This window comes from Trachypithecus francoisi, unplaced genomic scaffold (assembly GCF_009764315.1).
Source record: "Trachypithecus francoisi isolate TF-2019V2 unplaced genomic scaffold, Tfra_2.0 Lachesis_group12, whole genome shotgun sequence".
NCBI lineage: Eukaryota > Metazoa > Chordata > Mammalia > Primates > Cercopithecidae > Trachypithecus > Trachypithecus francoisi.
This window is the reverse complement of record NW_022681457.1, coordinates 91141502-91158373: the sequence shown is the minus strand read 5'-3', so window position 1 is coordinate 91158373 and position 16872 is coordinate 91141502. Positions and strand designations below refer to the sequence as shown.

The 16872-nt window shown below is 46.7% G+C and overlaps 1 protein-coding gene across 1 annotated transcript in view; it reads right to left on the bottom strand.

The window, feature by feature from the left end:
• Window positions 1–16872, bottom strand: part of CSMD2 (CUB and Sushi multiple domains 2) — a 602688-nt gene that overhangs the window by 80197 nt on the left and 505619 nt on the right. The window contains exons 41-45 of the mRNA XM_033228874.1: window positions 15633–15842; window positions 10452–10577; window positions 9871–10059; window positions 6666–6843; window positions 5203–5348 (exon numbers count right to left, since the gene is read on the bottom strand). Coding sequence (XP_033084765.1) covers window positions 5203–5348; window positions 6666–6843; window positions 9871–10059; window positions 10452–10577; window positions 15633–15842 — 849 coding nt within the window. The remainder of the gene's footprint in view (window positions 1–5202; window positions 5349–6665; window positions 6844–9870; window positions 10060–10451; window positions 10578–15632; window positions 15843–16872) is intronic.

The following is a 16872-nucleotide window of genomic DNA, read 5'->3' as shown; positions in this document are numbered from 1 at the left end:
GTGAGAACCCCTCCAAGCTAGCTTCTATGTCCCTTTGACATGTCTCCATCATGCCTTGGGCATTTCCTTACTTTCTGCCATAAGATATTCCTGGCTTGTCTTCTACTTTCTCTGCTCCAGGCTTGGGATCAGCCATTTCTTCAAGAAACCCTGGTCCATTTTAGCAGAAAATGTTGTTTAGGAATCAATGCCTAGATTCAGGAACTAATGAGCTAGATGTGCTCATTACTATTGAAGAATCACCGCTCTGAAGCCTTCTCAGTAGAAAAAGCTAAGAAATGTATGTGCATACACACATGTACTCACACATGCCCCACCCACACACTCATATTTTCTTCCATTTCTCTACACATTGAAAACCATAAGCTCACACTAATACATCCAATTCAAATTTAACACCATTGGGTATATTATAATTTTTGCTCTCTATATAGTTCTAACCCTCTTCTCTGACAGTGAGACACCTGCCTTCTATTGTCCTTAAGGTATTAACTTATTTGATCAATAACTCATCTGGAACCAAGGTCTCATTTGTTGACCCCTCCCTCCTCACTCTACTTGGGCTCTGACTTCCTTTGCTGGGCTGATCCTTCTCTGTGTGGATGCCCGACTTCCTCTGCTTGGGCTCCAATATCCTACACAGATGTCTGCTCATCCTGCGCAGAGCTCTGACACCTTGTGCCAGTTCCATCCCTGTACAGATACCTAAACTCCAGCTGCCCGTGCCAGGCAGCCCATCAGTGTGGCTTCCCCCAACACCCTGGCCTCAGCTACAATGGTTCACACTCCCTCTTGCCTGACAAGTATGGATGCTGTATTAGTCTGTTCCCACACTGCTAATAAAGACATACTTGAGATTGGGTAATTCATAAAGGAAAGAGGTTTAATTGACTCACAGTTCAGCATGGCTGGGGAGGCCTTAGAAAATTTACAATCATGGGAGAAGGGGAAGCAAACATGTCTTTCTTCACATGGCAGCAGGAAGGAGAAGAATGAGAGCTCAGCGAAGGGGGGTAAGCCCCTTATAAAACCACCAGATCTCATGAGAACTAACTCACTATCATGAGAACAGGATGGGGGAAACTGGCCCCCATGATTCAATTATCTCTATCTGGTCCCTCCCATGACATATGGGGATTATGGGAACTACAATTCAAGATGAGACTTGGGTGGGGACACAACCAAACCATATTAGATGTCTTTGCTTTGTCCCATCTCACAGCTTTAGGACTGAATTGTTCAAGGGGGGAAGGGAAGAGATTTAGCTTTCCTTTTATTTATCTCTTGGCCAGACCTTTCTTTTCATTTGTGTGCTGTCTGAACATTTCACCTGTTATTTGGAGTCCATGTTATCTAGATTTATACTAGAAGAAGATGCTTCCCAAAATTTATTTCTATTACTTCTAGTTCCTAAACCATGTTTTTTTTGAAGGGCATTTTTCTCTGTAATTCAAATTTCATGTTCTAATTTTTAATGTTATAAAATCTTTCACAGGTCTCCTTAAGGTATTTTTCCTTTTTCTTATTGATCCTCATATGAAAAGAAAGTTCCTTAGGGCTGTTTGCCTGGAGAAAGGCAAAAATTATTTCCCCAACCCCACTTTCAGTGTCCACTTTTTGCAAGTCTAGTTCCTTTTTTTCTTTAGTTCTTATCTTGAATATCCACTCTTAGGTTTTCCACAATTACTTTGCATGGAATTCTCCAAGTTTTTGTTTACTATCTTATCCTTTTATGTCTTTCATAGCATTGGTTATGATTCGCAAAAATTTTGTCCTCTTAATTACTCATTATCTCTCTCTCCTTGGAGCAGGAAAGCTGTCTGGGGAGCAGACATTTCACAGAGCAGGAAGCATGAACACTCAGTAACACAGGAAAGCATGCTCTGCCTCATCACAAGCATACAAGTGAAATGACATTTCATGCATCTACCAGATTGGTAGAAATGTAAAGTCTGCTAAAACCCAGTGTTTTCAAGGATGTAGAGCAATAGGAACTCTATTTCAGTTGCTGGGAAGAGTGTAAATGGTTATAACTGCTTCTAAGATAAATTGGGCATTACCTAGTGAAACTAAATATGTGGATATTTACAATCTCACAACTCCACACAGACATGTACTGAAGAGAAACCCTTGTACGTGTTCACAATAAGGAATAAGCAACAATGTTCATATTGCTTGAAATGAAACAACTTAAGTGTTAATAGTAGACTAAATACATTGTTACATTTTCATGCAATGAAATCATACAGCATTGAAAAATGAGTTAAGTACAGTCACATGCACCAACATGAATTTCAAAAACTAAATTTTGAGTGAGAAAAGCAGGTTGCAGAAGAACATTTATAGAATGATTGTCTTTACATAACAGAAATAACATGCAAAATTAAGCAACATATTTTTGGAGACACACATATGGAGTAAAATAAAAAGAAAAGCAATGAATGATTAACCAAAAGTACAGGATCATGGTTAACTCTCAGGGTAGGGTAGGGGAATGTGTTGAGGAAGGAACAGAGCTTCAAAGGCTTAGGTGTTCTTTGTTTTAGGCTCAATGATGGTGTTCATTTTATTACTCTTTAAACTGCACGTACATGTTACATATACTTTTTATATGTAGGATATATTCCACAACTTACCAAAAGTTCTATGAGGCATGGAATGTGCCTCTTTTGCTCACTCATCCCCTAGTCCAGTGCCTCTCCCACTTGAACCTGCTGATCTGGGCACAGCAGTTCCTCCTTTCTTGCCCCAGACCCTTGCCTGCTCCTGTGGTCAGTGAAGCCTTGGGCTATGGTCTAAGCTGGGAATGAATGGCTGTCTTAATCCATTCAGGCTGCTATAACAAATTACCATAGACTGGGTGACTTCTAAACAACAGAAATTTAGTCATCACAGTTCTAGAGGCTGGGAAGTCCAAGTTGAAGGGACTGGCAATTTTGATGTCTGGTAAGGGCCTGCTTACTGGTTCATGGACAGCTGTCTTTATGCTGTGTCCTCATGTGGTGAAAGGGGCAAATGAGTTTCCTGTGTTTCGTTTCTTTTCTTTTCTTTATTTTCATTTTATTTTTTTGAGATAGAGTTTTGCTCTTGTTGCCCAGGCTGGAGTGCAATGGCATGATCTTGGCTCACTGCAGCCTCCGCCTCCTGGGTTCAAGTGATTCTTCTGCCTCAGCCTCTTGAGTAGCTGGGATTACAGGCATGTGCCACCACACCTGTCTAATTTTATATTTTTAGTAGAGATGGGGTTTCTCCATGTTGGTCAGGCTGGTCTTGAACTCCTCACCTCAGGTGATCCACCCGCCTGGGCCTCTGTGTTTCCTGTGTTTCTTAGCTCTTTCCACTGAGAAGGCTTCAGAGCAGTGATTCCGTAGGTCTCTTTTATAAAGGCACTAATCCCATTCATGAGGGCTCTGTTGTCTGACCAAAGGCCCCACCTCCTAATACCATCACCTTGGGGGTTAGGATTTCAGCATATGAATTCTGGGGGGACCTAAGCATTTACACCATAGCAAGGGCCTTATGTCTCATCTGAGAGACGGAAGGAGCACTGTGCCCTTAGGCAAGCACTCTCACTGAAAGACCTTACTGAGAAGAACTTGGAAATAAGGATGGCCTGGGGCTGTGCTGAGCCTCCTTTACCTGGTTCTGGCACAGGTGAGGGCTCAGGAATAGGAACATGAGACCTGGCCTAGCATCAAGGTAACTTCACACCAAGACTGTCAATATCTAAATATAATACAAATAATCATGACAATGATGACTATTAGGACTATAATTTACTGATCATCTTTTGTACTCTGTGCCTAGAGCTAAGGATTTCCAAGCATTGTTTCATTTAACTCTAGGAGGTTAAGTACTTATACTATTCCTATTTTGTGCACAATAACATTGAGGCTCAGAAAGGTGAAACAACAGACAAGATTACATAGCTTGTATGTGTCAGAGCCAAGGTTTGAACCTGTCTGTGACTCTGAAGTCCATACTCTATCACTCTATAGGAAAGTCACGAGTCAAAATGACAGAGCCTTAAAGCCTGGACCTCATTAGTGGAGCAACAGGTGTGCCCAACAAGAGGGGCATGGGAACTGAGCAGATGGAGAGGGCAGAGTCTCATTCCCACGTTGCACTCACCCTGGATGATAGCTCCTGGGAATGGCAGTCACAGCTGCTTAGGCTCTTTACATCCTTGTTTCTCTCTGTCAGTTTCTGTTTCTTTCACTGCCTCTTTCACAGTCTTAGTGTGTTTCTGCGAGTGCATGCATGATGTAGTAACACTGTATAGTCACACCAGAGCAGATACTGTAGCAGATACTGCAGGGGCTGGGTTCTGTTTCCAGTTCTATCTACATGGTTTTTTTGGGGCAAGTACTTGAGCCTTCCTTTGCCCCATTTCTTCATTTGTAAAATGGGGGTTAGGATATTTGCCTTACTACCTCACAGAATTCTTACAGGTCACAAACTCCAAATCTGTAATTCTACAGGTGAAGAAACTGAGGTCTCAAGTGGGGAAGGGAACTGTGCAAGGTTTCACACAGCTGGCCCCAGGTGGAGCTGGGAATAAAATCCAGCTTTCCTGATTTCTGGTTAAAATATCTGCAGTGATCTGTAAATTGCAAATATGTGCATCATTCCATAGAAGGGCACAAGTCCACAGAGAACATTCTGTAAGTTTCTCTAGGCACTTCCACTGTAATAAAAATGAGGAAATATCCAGATCCCTAACTTGGGACTCGTAGAAGAAAACAGGCTGCCAATAAAGACACACCTACCCTGAATTGTTCATACTCTTCCTACTCGAAATCACAATGCCTTCATTTGTGCACAAAAACACAGTGCTCCTTGAGAGGTCAGCAGGGGCTCTAGATTCCTTTGGAGAGGGAGAATGTTCTAGAAAGTGCTAAGGGACGACTCGGCCAGTGAGTTGATGTGAATGAGTGGACTTGGCACCAAGGATTGGGCTTCTGTGCCTCTCTGCCCTGGCAGCATGGAATAGGAGGAAAAGTTGCATTTACAGAACCCTGCGCTGAGAGCTCTCACATAGGCTAATACATTTAATTCTCATAACTCTGAAGACACTGAGGCTCCATGAGGTTATTCAACTCACTCAAGGTCACTTGATCTGCAAATGGTGGAGCTGGGAGTCAAGCTCAGCCTTGACTTGAAAGCCCGGCCCTTCCCACCAGGCCAGGTTTCCATACTGACCGGAGAAAGCTATGGCGAAGATTCCCCCTGTGGCTGCATCGCGGTGGAACTTGAGCAGGACCTGGTTGGATGAGCTGTGCACTGTTTTCTTGGCCATGCTCCGGGTGAAGACGCCGAGCCGTGGTGCTGTTTGCTGTGGTCCATCCCTGTACGTAGGAAACAAGGTCCTGGCATGTCACTAGTCACCACAGCTGCCTGCTCCACTTGGTGCCATCGGTGGCCTTAGGACAGACCTGGAGTAGGAAGCTATGATTCTTTTTGTACCAAACTCCCCCACATCACGCCCTAGACACCTCTCCCAACCATTCGGTGAAGCTCACACTGATTCCTCATTCACCTGATTCTTCACCAGCTCAATGGGCTCCTGGGGAAATTCAGGCTCCATGGAGCAAGGGTGTGGGTCTTACCACAGGTCCTCTCAGTCTAGGGCAGCACTAGGACAGGGCTGAGGAGTTGGTGTAGGAACCTACTGCTATGCACACCGGCTCCATTTCCTTGTCTTCCAAGCAAAGAGTATACCCACAATGCCTTCTGGGGCAAAGGATTTCTTCCCTGAAACCTTATCTAACCCCTCCTATCTGTTCCTAGCCATTGCTTGGAAATCATGCTGGAACTTAACCCGGGGCAGTCTGGTTATAGTTATCCAAGCCCTGGGAATTTTGGAAGAGAATTCCCCTAACCCCTGATGATTCCCAGAATGGCAGTAACCACCAAACGAAGGAATTTTAAAATTATGTGCTCTTCTGAAGATCCAGTGGTTTGGGAAGAAACTGTCCAGGAAACTGCACATATCAAATGCTAATTTGTATTCCCAATTTAAAATTAACTCTGGTTATATATAACTACCTAACTCAGAGCTGAGCTGTCCAATTCAGCCACTGCCAGCCACACATGGCTATTTACATTTAAATTATCAAGATTAAATAACATTTAAAAATCAGATCCTCAGTCATATCCAAATGCTCTGTAGCCAGTGGCTACCATATTGGCCAGCATACACAGAGAACATGTCCATCACTGCAGAAAGTTCTGCTGAAAAGTGCTGGCTCAGCACCAGATGACCAATGGGACATCACAAATTTTCACTTCAAATCTCTTCAATTAGTCTGGGTGGCTTAGCCCAGGTACATGTAGAATGTTGGTTTGAACTCTGGAAATACTAAGAAAAGTCTGTGTACTCACGCCTACTCCCATTAACACACCTGTTGGTACTTTCCCTGGCCCTGGCAGAGCTGCAGGCTGGGAGCCACTGCCCTCCCATTCCTCTCCCTTCAAGGAGCCATAATGGCCCATTGCAGCTGAGCCCCATTCCACTATGTTTATTTGAAACCCAGGAGGCTGACAGCCTTTAAAACCACTCAGCTCTTGGTTTTTCTAAACCAATAGGTAACTGACTGGTAACCCAGTATAGAACCCCACTAATACTCTTATCTAATTGGCTGTTGACATGGCACCTGGCCTACCAGATGGTGATGAAATCTCCAGAGGGCTCTGTCTGCAGTAGGCTGAGGTTGAGGCGGACGCCATGGCCCATGGGCACGGTGATCAGCCAGACACAGTCCTGGGAGCTGGAGTACGGGCTAGGGAACCCCGGGGAGTACACAGTGCCGTTGGAAGAAGTGATGTTCCCGCCACAAGGGACTGCCAAGAAGGGAACACAAACATAAGTGCAGGGCCTCGGTACCCACCTAAGAATTCAGATGGCTTCAGGAGGAACTCCCAGCTCCTAGAACTAATCATCCTGTCAGGGAGGTCAGGTGGGATGCGGGAGGGGAGGCCAAAATGACGATGGCCACACCTGTTTCTACCCACCAGTCCCCATACAGAACACCCTGGCTAGCTCTCAACTGTCACTGCAGGCCCCTCTGTGTGTCTGCCTCAGCCTCCCTCTTTCTCTTTCTTATGAAGAGAACTGCCAAGAAGAAAGGATGCACTGAAGCTGTCCCCTTTCCCTTCCCAGGAATGGGAGGAAGCAGATGTTAGGGTCAGAGCTGCAGTGCTTTTGCTGGGAAGAGCTAAGAAATTGGGAAAATCTTTCTTTCTTTGATCTGCTCTTTCTAGAATGGTACTAGTGGTCTAGACTTTGAGTTGAGGGTTCCTGGGGTGAGGTTAAGGTTGGGTTCAAATCATAGCTAAACCATTTATTGAGCAGATACTCTTAGATAAGTAATTCAGCCTCTCTGAGTCTCCATTTCCTCGCCTGTAAAATGGGACTAAGAATACCTCCCCCATAGGATTGTGGTGGTGATGAGGTGAAACAATGCAGGCAAAATGTTCAGCCCAGGCCCCAGAAGAGGAGGCATTTGCTATGTAGATAAGATCCTCTCTCCTTATCTTCCTGTTCCCCAAAAACAACACCCAATTTTAGTCTCACTGATTTAGGCCTCAGGCAGGGGGATGAAGAGGCTTTTGACACCTTCATGGTATTCAGAGTCAGTCACCGGGGAGGAAAACAGACAGGGATGGTGGACAAAAATCCCCAAACACCATGGTCCAGAATAATGAGTGTTGTAGCTGACATGGGGCATCGAGCAGACATCTGGATGGGGCAGACCAGACTGAGAGAGAATCCCAGTAGACTCCAAGCAGAGGCCAGGGGTCCTGTGAACGTACATCCCGAAAGTGGTGCACAGGTACACGCCATCCCTGTTACATAAGCTGAATATCTCCTGGGTGCCAGGCACCGCCTGGGAGACAGTGGGGAGCAAGGTACTCTAGTTCTGTCCCAGGCACGCACACTACTGGGACACAGCCAAACACACCAGCATCTGTAGCACACGCTGGACCATGTCATCATCGTGAATGCCACAGGGGTGTTTGGGGGAGCCCTGCATCTGGTTTTGTAAGAAAGGAATTTTTTTTTTTTTTTTTTTTGAGATGGAGTCTCACTCTGTTGCCCAGGCTGGGGTGCAGTGGCGCGATCTCGGCTCACTGCAAGCTCCGCCTCCCAGGTACACGCAGTTCTCCTGTCTCAGCCTCCCGAGTAGCTGGGACTACAGGTGCCCGCCACCACACCTGGCTAATTTTTTGTATTTTTAGCAGAGATGGGGTTTCACCATGTTAGCCAGGATGGTCTCGATCTCCTGATCTCGTGATCTGCCTGCCTCAGCCTCCCAAAGTGCTGGGATTACAGGTGTGAGCCACCGCACCTAGCCTTGGATTCTTGGTATAATTCACATTTATACTCAGACTTAAGGGATGACTAGGGCTAAGTAGGCAAGGTAAGAGAGAGGAATGCTGTATGGGAAAGGAAAAACATATGCTAAGACCCAGAGGCAAGAAAACATGGCACATTGGAAAACAAAGTATTTCAGCTTAGCTGGAACATAAAATCTATAAGAGTAGAGAATATGGGAGGTCAGCAGGGACTAGGCCCTAACCTAAGGGTCATGTGTGCTATATCAAGTGGCTTAAAATTTACCATAAGGGACATGGGAGAAAGCAAGAGAGTATGGTGTCAGAGAAGCCAAGGGAAGAAGGTTTCTGAGGAAGAAGAGGAGCTTCTGGCTCAAGCCAGCAGACTGAGAAAGTGCTGCTATTTTCTCTCTCCCATGATGCCATAAAAAGACAAACAAGGCATGAGAAGGGAAGAAAGCCCACGATGAGGCTTGTTGCACAGCACGTGATGGGCCAACAATTGCGGAATGACCCACTGGTTACGTACAGCAGAGCTCTGAAGATCTGAAAAATGAACTGAGGCTATAATAGTTTTAGAAATCATGGTTTTACATTCCAACACCAGAATGGCTCAGTTTCACAAACAAGGTCCCTCTTTCCATCGAGAGTTAAACTGAGAGTTTGAGTCTGAGAGTAAGCCATCTGTGAAATCCTTCAGCTCTTGTGAAATATAGATGAGAAGTTCCATTTTACTGAGGAAGAACCTGAAGCTCAGAGAGGCAAAGGGGTACGAGTTGGAGCCTGGGGTAATCTGATCCCAGACCTGGGGCACTCTTTCCTGGGTTATTGCCCTTGCTAAGGCTTCCTCTTTCAAGACAAATTCCTGCCTCTCCTCCAGGAAAATGCTGGGCTGCCAGAATGAACAGGGAAGGCAAATGGAACTGAAGTGTGCAGATTGAGGGTGGAGGCAGCACAAGCTCTTGGTCACCTTCCATCCCAGTTCTGGGGAAGGAAGAAGACCCAAGGAAGTGCCACCTCCAGCTCCCTGATAGATCAACTCAGGTCTCTCCAGTCCCGTGTAGAAGGAGAGTATAACGGAGCAGGGAGGGGGAAGATGAAGAGGCGAGCAAGAGAGTTCTTAGAAAGAGGCTTCATTCTCTTCTCCCTTTGGGCAGGTGCCTGGATTAACTCTATCTCTCTAGCCCTCAGCATACATTGGGCTCCCACTCCCTCACGTGGAACCTTCCCTTTCAATGGGGGTCCTCCAGTCTGTCAGGGTGGATCTTCCCAAGGGCTGGGTATGTCTTCCTCTTGGCTGTGGCCTACATCTCCTCCAGGTCCTCCCTAGTGCTGGCCCGGAGCCCTGTTACCAGGACCCTCTCCGTGGAGAGGCTGGACCATCACACCATGTGAAAACAGGATGGACCATGGTTTGCCTGGACCTCCAGCCCTGGAGATCCCACGGAGCAGGCAGGTGGAACAGGGGATCGCTCTGGACAAGTCTCTACGAGCACCCCAGGAAGAACTGCTGGGGATGAGGGAGGGACATACCTTCACACTTGGGCAGGGGGTGGTCCCAGTTCCGGTTGGTGCCATGTTGACACGTGAGGACAGGATGGCCAGTCAATTGATACCCTGGGAGGCACTCAAAGGTCACTGATTGTCCCACGTTGTAGCCAGCTCCCCTCACAATGCCATTGGCAAAGGGCTCTGGGTCTGGGCACTCTTGAAGTTCATAGGCTGGAAAAGATTGGGAGAAAAGGTCACTTTATTCTCTCCGACCAGAAAATAGGCGTGGCAGAGAGCATAGTGGTGAAGCCTCAAGACTTGGACTCAGATGGACCTTTGTCATGTACGAGTCGTTGGCTTTGGGTAAGTAATTTAACTTCTGTATGCTTCAGTTTTCCTGTGTATAGAATGATTATTTTGAGGACTACGTAGGATAACACATACATAGCTCTTTCCACAGTACTGGCACATGGTGAAAGCTCAGTAAATAGTATCTATTATTAGTAATTCCGTAGGAAAAGAAGGCTCAAGGAAGACATTGCTCAACTGAACCCGTATTCACTGAGCGCTAGCGGGGGCCAGGCGCTGGCCTAACTCCTTTCATGTTGCTTATCTCATTGAACCTTCACAACCAGGATCAAGTTCCCAGACATAGGAAGCGGCGACAGGAGGAGTTGAGTTGGTTCTTTCCAACTCCGAGAGATCAAAACCTCTCAGGAAGGAAGAAATCTGGTGGGAGTAAGTCAAATCTGTGGCAAGGAGAGAAGCTTTTCAGAGGGAGTAGCTGAGCTACGGGACGTGTGACTGTCATAAAGCAAGTCCCTTCAAAGAGCAGGGAAGCTGCTTCCATGAGAGTGGGTGGCCTGACTCTACAGGAGATGCCTCCGTGGAAGCAGCTGAGGTCAGTCCATCGGGGAGAGGCCAGTGAGAGATTCCTGAGCAAGGCCTTTGATGAATTGGGTCCACAGAACACAGAACAGCCTTCGTGGCAGTAACTGGGCCCACTCCACTCAGGAAACTGGCAGTGGGAGGGGAAAGAATGTTCCTACAGTGAGAATCCTCAGTGGAAGTAGTTGGGACCGGCTGGATGCTCCTTGGAAACAGATGTGTTTCTCATACGTAATAACAACGTCAATAACGCGGATCTCGAAGCTAACATTTCCTGAGCACTCACGTGATAATGGTGGCTGTGTTTCCATTCAGTACCTCACAGGGAAGTCTCAGGGGGAGGAATTGGGCAGGTTTCCCTGGGAAATCATCGAGGTAATTGGATGTTCCAAAAACTGGGTGGGGCGGCTGCTCAGCCCCAGGACAGGCCTGGCCCTATGACACGGGGGTTTGGACCATTTGGCAATGAAAGTCTTAGAGAAAGCAGGGGGCCTTTTGCCCAGGGAGGCAACCCAATGGGATGGGTTGGGTCTTTGCAGAAAGGCTCAGGGTAACCATGTGGACCTAGAGATGGGGACAGAATGAAGGGAGTGGCTGTGTGTGAGAAGCCAGGAGCAGCCTTGATGAGAGCAGCTGGGCCTCTCCTACAGGAATCATCTCCAGTGGAAGGATCTAGGCTCTTCAAAAAGACAGAAACTTCAGTGAGAGTACCTCAACACAGAGAAACCTCAGAGCCTGTTCCCCTGGAAGAAGCGTCAAAGGGAGAGGTTGGCCATGTAAGGCAGAAATAAACCCTAAGAGGAGGAAGCATGAACTTCCCCAAAGAAGGACTCCTCAGGGGAGCAGGTGGGTTTGTTCTAAAGGGACACAAGTGGTGACAGTGGGAACACACTTCCAAACAGTGCCACAATCAGGTAGACACCATTTCAACCAAAATGCCATTATTTTAAGACATTAATAATGATGATGCCTAGTATTTGGGGACAGTTGTACGTCTTAGCTATTTCGCTAAGTTCTTTATAAACAGAACCCTCCTGAGAAATTGTCACGGAACACATTAAACATGTAGGACCGGGAGGCCTGGCTAGGAGTTCTTTATGCTGCCACTAAGAACTTGATGGGAATCTTTACTCGAAGAAGAGAAAAGAAGACCCTAGCATGGGAAGCACAGAGTGTCAATTGGAGGAATTTTGAGAAAGAGTAAAGGGTTGGATTTCTAAGGAAAGTCGAGGGGCCATAGAGAGCTGGGTTTGTCTGTCAGAAACAGCCTCAGTGGGGATAAATGACTCGTTCATGAAGCTAGGTCTTTCCCCAGAGAAAAAACCTGGGGAGAGTGGTCAGAGCTTGCTTACAAAGTGCAGCTCCATATGGCAGAGGAAGGTGTAAACGGAGAGTGTGGGCTTATGGTCAGGGAGAATTATTTGGGTCTATCACAAACGATGAGGTCTCTGTGGGAGTACTTAGGCCTCTGGCCCTAGAGACAACCTAGCCCGAGAGGTTGGGATCACCCCAAATGAGAAGCCTTAATGGGGGTGTAGCCCAAGTCTAAGGGGGGCAGGTGCCCCGGTGCCATGTGTGGCTCCACAGGAGTCCTTGGGACTGTGGCAGACAGGTGAATGCTGAGGGAGTAGCTGGGCCTGGGACTGAAGGCGAACATCCAGGCGAGTCCTGAAGGTCACACACTTGTGGGAGGAGGGGGCCCATCACAGGGTGGAAGCCCCGTTGGACGTTGCTGTGCCTCTCACATGTTGGGCCAACTCCTGGTGAAGGAGCTGGGTGTCTGAAGGCAACTCGCTGCTCCCTGGCCTCCCTACATAGGCAAAGTCTTCAGAGGAGGACTGGGCCTCTGGAGGCTGCAAATCTCAGCAGGAGAGACAGGCCCATCCCAGGGAGGGACACTAGCCCCGAAAGTTGGCTTGTTGTCCAGGAAACCTCAGGGGGACAGCAGGGCCCCTTGTGCAGGGTGGCCATAGTGGGAGCATTTCCCAAGGTGGGGGCTAGGGAAGCAGGGGCGAGTGAGCCCAAGGCCAGGGCTCTGTGGGGGTAGTTAGGCCTCTTCTGTTGGGGGAGTCAATGGAGAATCTGAAGTGGCCACACAGGGACAATTTTTACAAGGACAAGTGGGCTCATCACACAGGGAGCACAGCGAGTGGCCGGTCCCATCACAAGGATTCAGTGGCACGACTGTGCCTGTTGTCTAGGGTTAAGGCACAGTGCACAGGGTGGGCCCAAGGCAGCTGTCCCTGGCACAATGGTGGCACCACCATTCCTTATATTTATCAGAGAGGGAAGGTCTCAGGGAGAGAGCACTTGGGCCTGGCAGGGGTGCAAGGGGCTGAAATGTGTCTCCCGAAACTCATATGCTCAAGACTTCACTCCTTGTGAATATGACCTTATGGGAAATAGATAGGATCTTGACCAAACTTATGGATATTAAAATGAGGTCACTAGGGTGGGCTCTGATCCAATATGACTGGTATCTTTATAGACAGTGGGAATTTGGAGACAGAGGCACATGAAGAGCACCAAGTGAAGATGAAGCCAGAGGTCGAGGCGATACTTCTAAGAGCTGAGAATGCCAAGACTGCCATGAACTACCAGAAGCCAAGGGAGGGGCCTGGACAGAGTCTCCCTCACGGGCCTCAGAAGGAACCAACTCTGCTGACACCTTGATCTTGAACATCCAGGCCCAGAGCCATTGGACCCTAAGTTTCTGTTGTGTAAGCCACCCAGTTTGTGGTACTTTCTTACAGCAGCCCTAACAAACTAAGACACAGGGAATGCCTTGGGGGAAGGCATTGCATCTGACTCTGAGAGGACACATTTGGGACCAAGTCCCTCCTGTGACATCACAGCCATCCGTAGCATCATGACCTGTTTGACAGGTACACACCTCCCAGATAATAGGCACAGACATCCTTGGGCAAGGCTGGCCTCTGTGATGAGCCTGCACACACCTTCCCTGGGTGTGGCAGCTGTGCTAACACCAGTGAAGTGGCTCTGTCTGGGTGTAAGGCCCAGCTTCTCCTGAGGCTCCCTCTAGGTGACAAGCCCAGCCACACTCACCAAAGTTTACCCTGAGACGGACCCTGGAACCCTGAAGTCTCCTGTAGAACTGATTCAGTTGCACCCACCTCGTGGGATGCCCTTTAAGGCTTTCCCTAAATGACAAGCCCAGTCCCCCCTCAGTATTCTTCTCTGGCAAGGGAGGAGCTCCATCCACACCACATTATTTCCAGAATAAAGAAGTCAAGTCTCAGAAAGCCGCATATAGGATGGTACTGTTTATATAGAAAACATGCTCAAAAAATTTTATGAAATGTTACATAGTTTTCACAGGTACATGTAGCATACATATATCCAGGCCTGGAAAGGTCACACCTAAACAATACTAGCTGTTTCTGGAGAATAATCCTGGGTTTGGAGGCTGTAGACAAAGAGCTTTGGCCTAACTTGTAAGGTTTTAATTTCTTTCTTGTATTTTTCTTTTTTAAAACAAGATAAATATGTTTGTAAATTGTTTGTTTAATTAAAAATTAACTTTAAAAAACAAAATTACAAAACTAGAGTGTGATCCAATTTTGGCTAAAAATATAGCTACAGCAATATATATACTGCAAAAGGGGGGAATATATATTGAATTGTTGAAAGTGTATATCTCTGCATAGGGTAGTGATGGGGTGGGATTATGGGAGGATTTTGACTTTCTGTGATGGGTGTGAGGGCCTGAATATTTCTGTCCCCTCAAATTCCTATGTTGAAACCTAATCCCCCATGTGAGGGTATTGGAGGCAGGGCCTTTGGTGGCCTACCCTCATAAATGGGATTAGTTCCCTTATAAAAGAGGCCTGAGGGAGTTCTTTTGCCCCTTCCACCATGTGAGGATGCAGTGAGAAGATACTGTCTATGAACTAGAAAGTGGGTCTTCACCAGACATGGAATCTGCTGGCACTGTGATCTTGGACATCCCAGCCCTCAGAACTGTGATAAATACATTTCTGTTGTTTATAAGCCATTTGGCTTATGGTATTTTGTTACAGCAGCCTGAGCTAACACAATGTGCTCACAAAATTATCTACAGTGTTTAGATTTTCTTTTTTTTTTACAAACATGAATTAGTATTGGAAAAAAAATCTAAAAATATTTTTAAAAATTCAGTGGAAGAATCTGAGAAAGGGGTTAGAACAAATGCTTCAGTCAGTCACAATAAGGGAAGCATCCAAGTGAGATGTTGGGCTTACTCAGGACCACCATGTACAGTTGCACAGGTTGGGCACAATCTCCACATCCACAGGTGATGGATGGTCCACAACACAGGGGAATCTGAGTGTAGATGGGGCTCTTTCCAGGGAATGTCCCGGAAGGAGTGGGGCCTGTCATGGGATCCCACCTCAGGGAGGTAGAGCTGTGGTGAGTGTGGCTGAGCCTCACAGGAAAACCTGCTCCTTGTGCAAGGCTTAGAGGTGCCCTTGGGACCATTACTAGAATCCTCCATCCTGTCATAGGAAGAGCTTTGCTGAGAGTAATTGGGCTTGATGTGCAGGGAAGGACCCTGGGCAAGTAATTCAGTTTATTAAGCCTGAAGGGAAGTGACCGGCTGGACACTTGGGGATACCTGAGAAGGCACAGATGGGACACTTGCCCAGGGATAACTGTACAGATTGGGAGCCTCAGAGGGTGCTGTTGGGCCTGCCACTCTTGAAAAGGCTGTGGGAGAACTTAAGCTGCCAAATAGGGTTAGATGGCCGTGGGGCCAGAGTGATGTGCCACCAAAAGGAAGCTTCCTTGGCTGGGCCTGCCACTGCAACCCACCCCTTCTGGTGTTCTGTCTTCCCCATGGAAGGCTGGGAAGGTGGGTGGTTGGGGCAAGAGATGGGGATAGACAGAGAAGCAAAGGCGGTATTCCTTGTCCTTACCCTGATACTCCAGCTTGAATCCTGGCCGGTTCTGGGAGTGGTCGCTGTGGAAATACACGGTGGTCTCGTGGGACGTGGAGAGGAGGGAGCTCGGAAGCTCGTTTCCACTGAATCTTCCCATCATGCGGCTAGTCTCATAGGGGCCATTCCGGATTTCGATGTAGTCGTGGTTGGGCTCGGTGGAGAAGTTCAGGAACTGGATGTGAGCTCCTGGGAGCAAGACAGAGGCAGACAGTGCCCAAAGCAACACAGTCCTGCCTCAAGTGTGCTGCCTCCTGGAAGCAGCTCCTGCCAGAGCCATGAGTCCTGGCTATTGATTTCCCACCCAGCCTAGGCTCCTAGAACAGGCTTTGGGAATTGCCGGTCCAGTCAAGTCTCTTGTCTTTGACAGGGCTGAACTTAAAAGTGTATTATTCATTCAAAAATAAAGGCATCAGTCATTTCAGAGCTCCACTGGAGTTCATTTTATTTTGTTGAAAACAAAGTTCAGGGTCAACACTTGTTTTAATTTATGATTCATATGTCCAATATCAGCATAAAGATAGTTTTGCTAGAATAAACTTTTCATTTAAAAATAACACCCCCCCATACTTAATCAAAAGACATGACCTTCAATACTGCTATTTTCTAGACCCCTTATGATAATTCAGAAACATAGGGCTTAGAAGTATACTTTGTCCCCTCTGTTCCATAAAGAAGCCAAACAAAGTTTACACTTTGGGATCTTAGTGAGTTAATCAAGACCTTCTAGTAACCTGACAGGTTAAATAAATCTAATTAAGTTCTTAATGTACATATTAATATACTGTTTCAAGAACAAAGGTGGGAACATTAATGTTTGTTTACTGATAAGATTTTTTAAAATTAGATCACTATGGAAAATGTTATTGAAGAAATACATTTACGGAGCATAGGAAAAAGCCCATACTGCATTGCTAATTGTAAAAATCAGAGGACAAAATAGTATGCTGTATACAATTCTAATTTTTGTATTATAAAACATGGAAGAATATTAATTCACTTGCTAAGAATATTTGCTGGGCATTTGCTGTACATCAGGGCTGTGCTAGGCATTGTACAGAATGAGCAAGATCAAGAAGGTCCTTGTCTTCATGAGACTGACATGCTAACGGTGGGGGACTAAGTCATTAGTGATTATCACTGCATGATGAGATTATAGATGGATTTTTATTTTGAAAATTGGCTTATCTGTACTATCGAATGAGCTTAGAATAAGCAC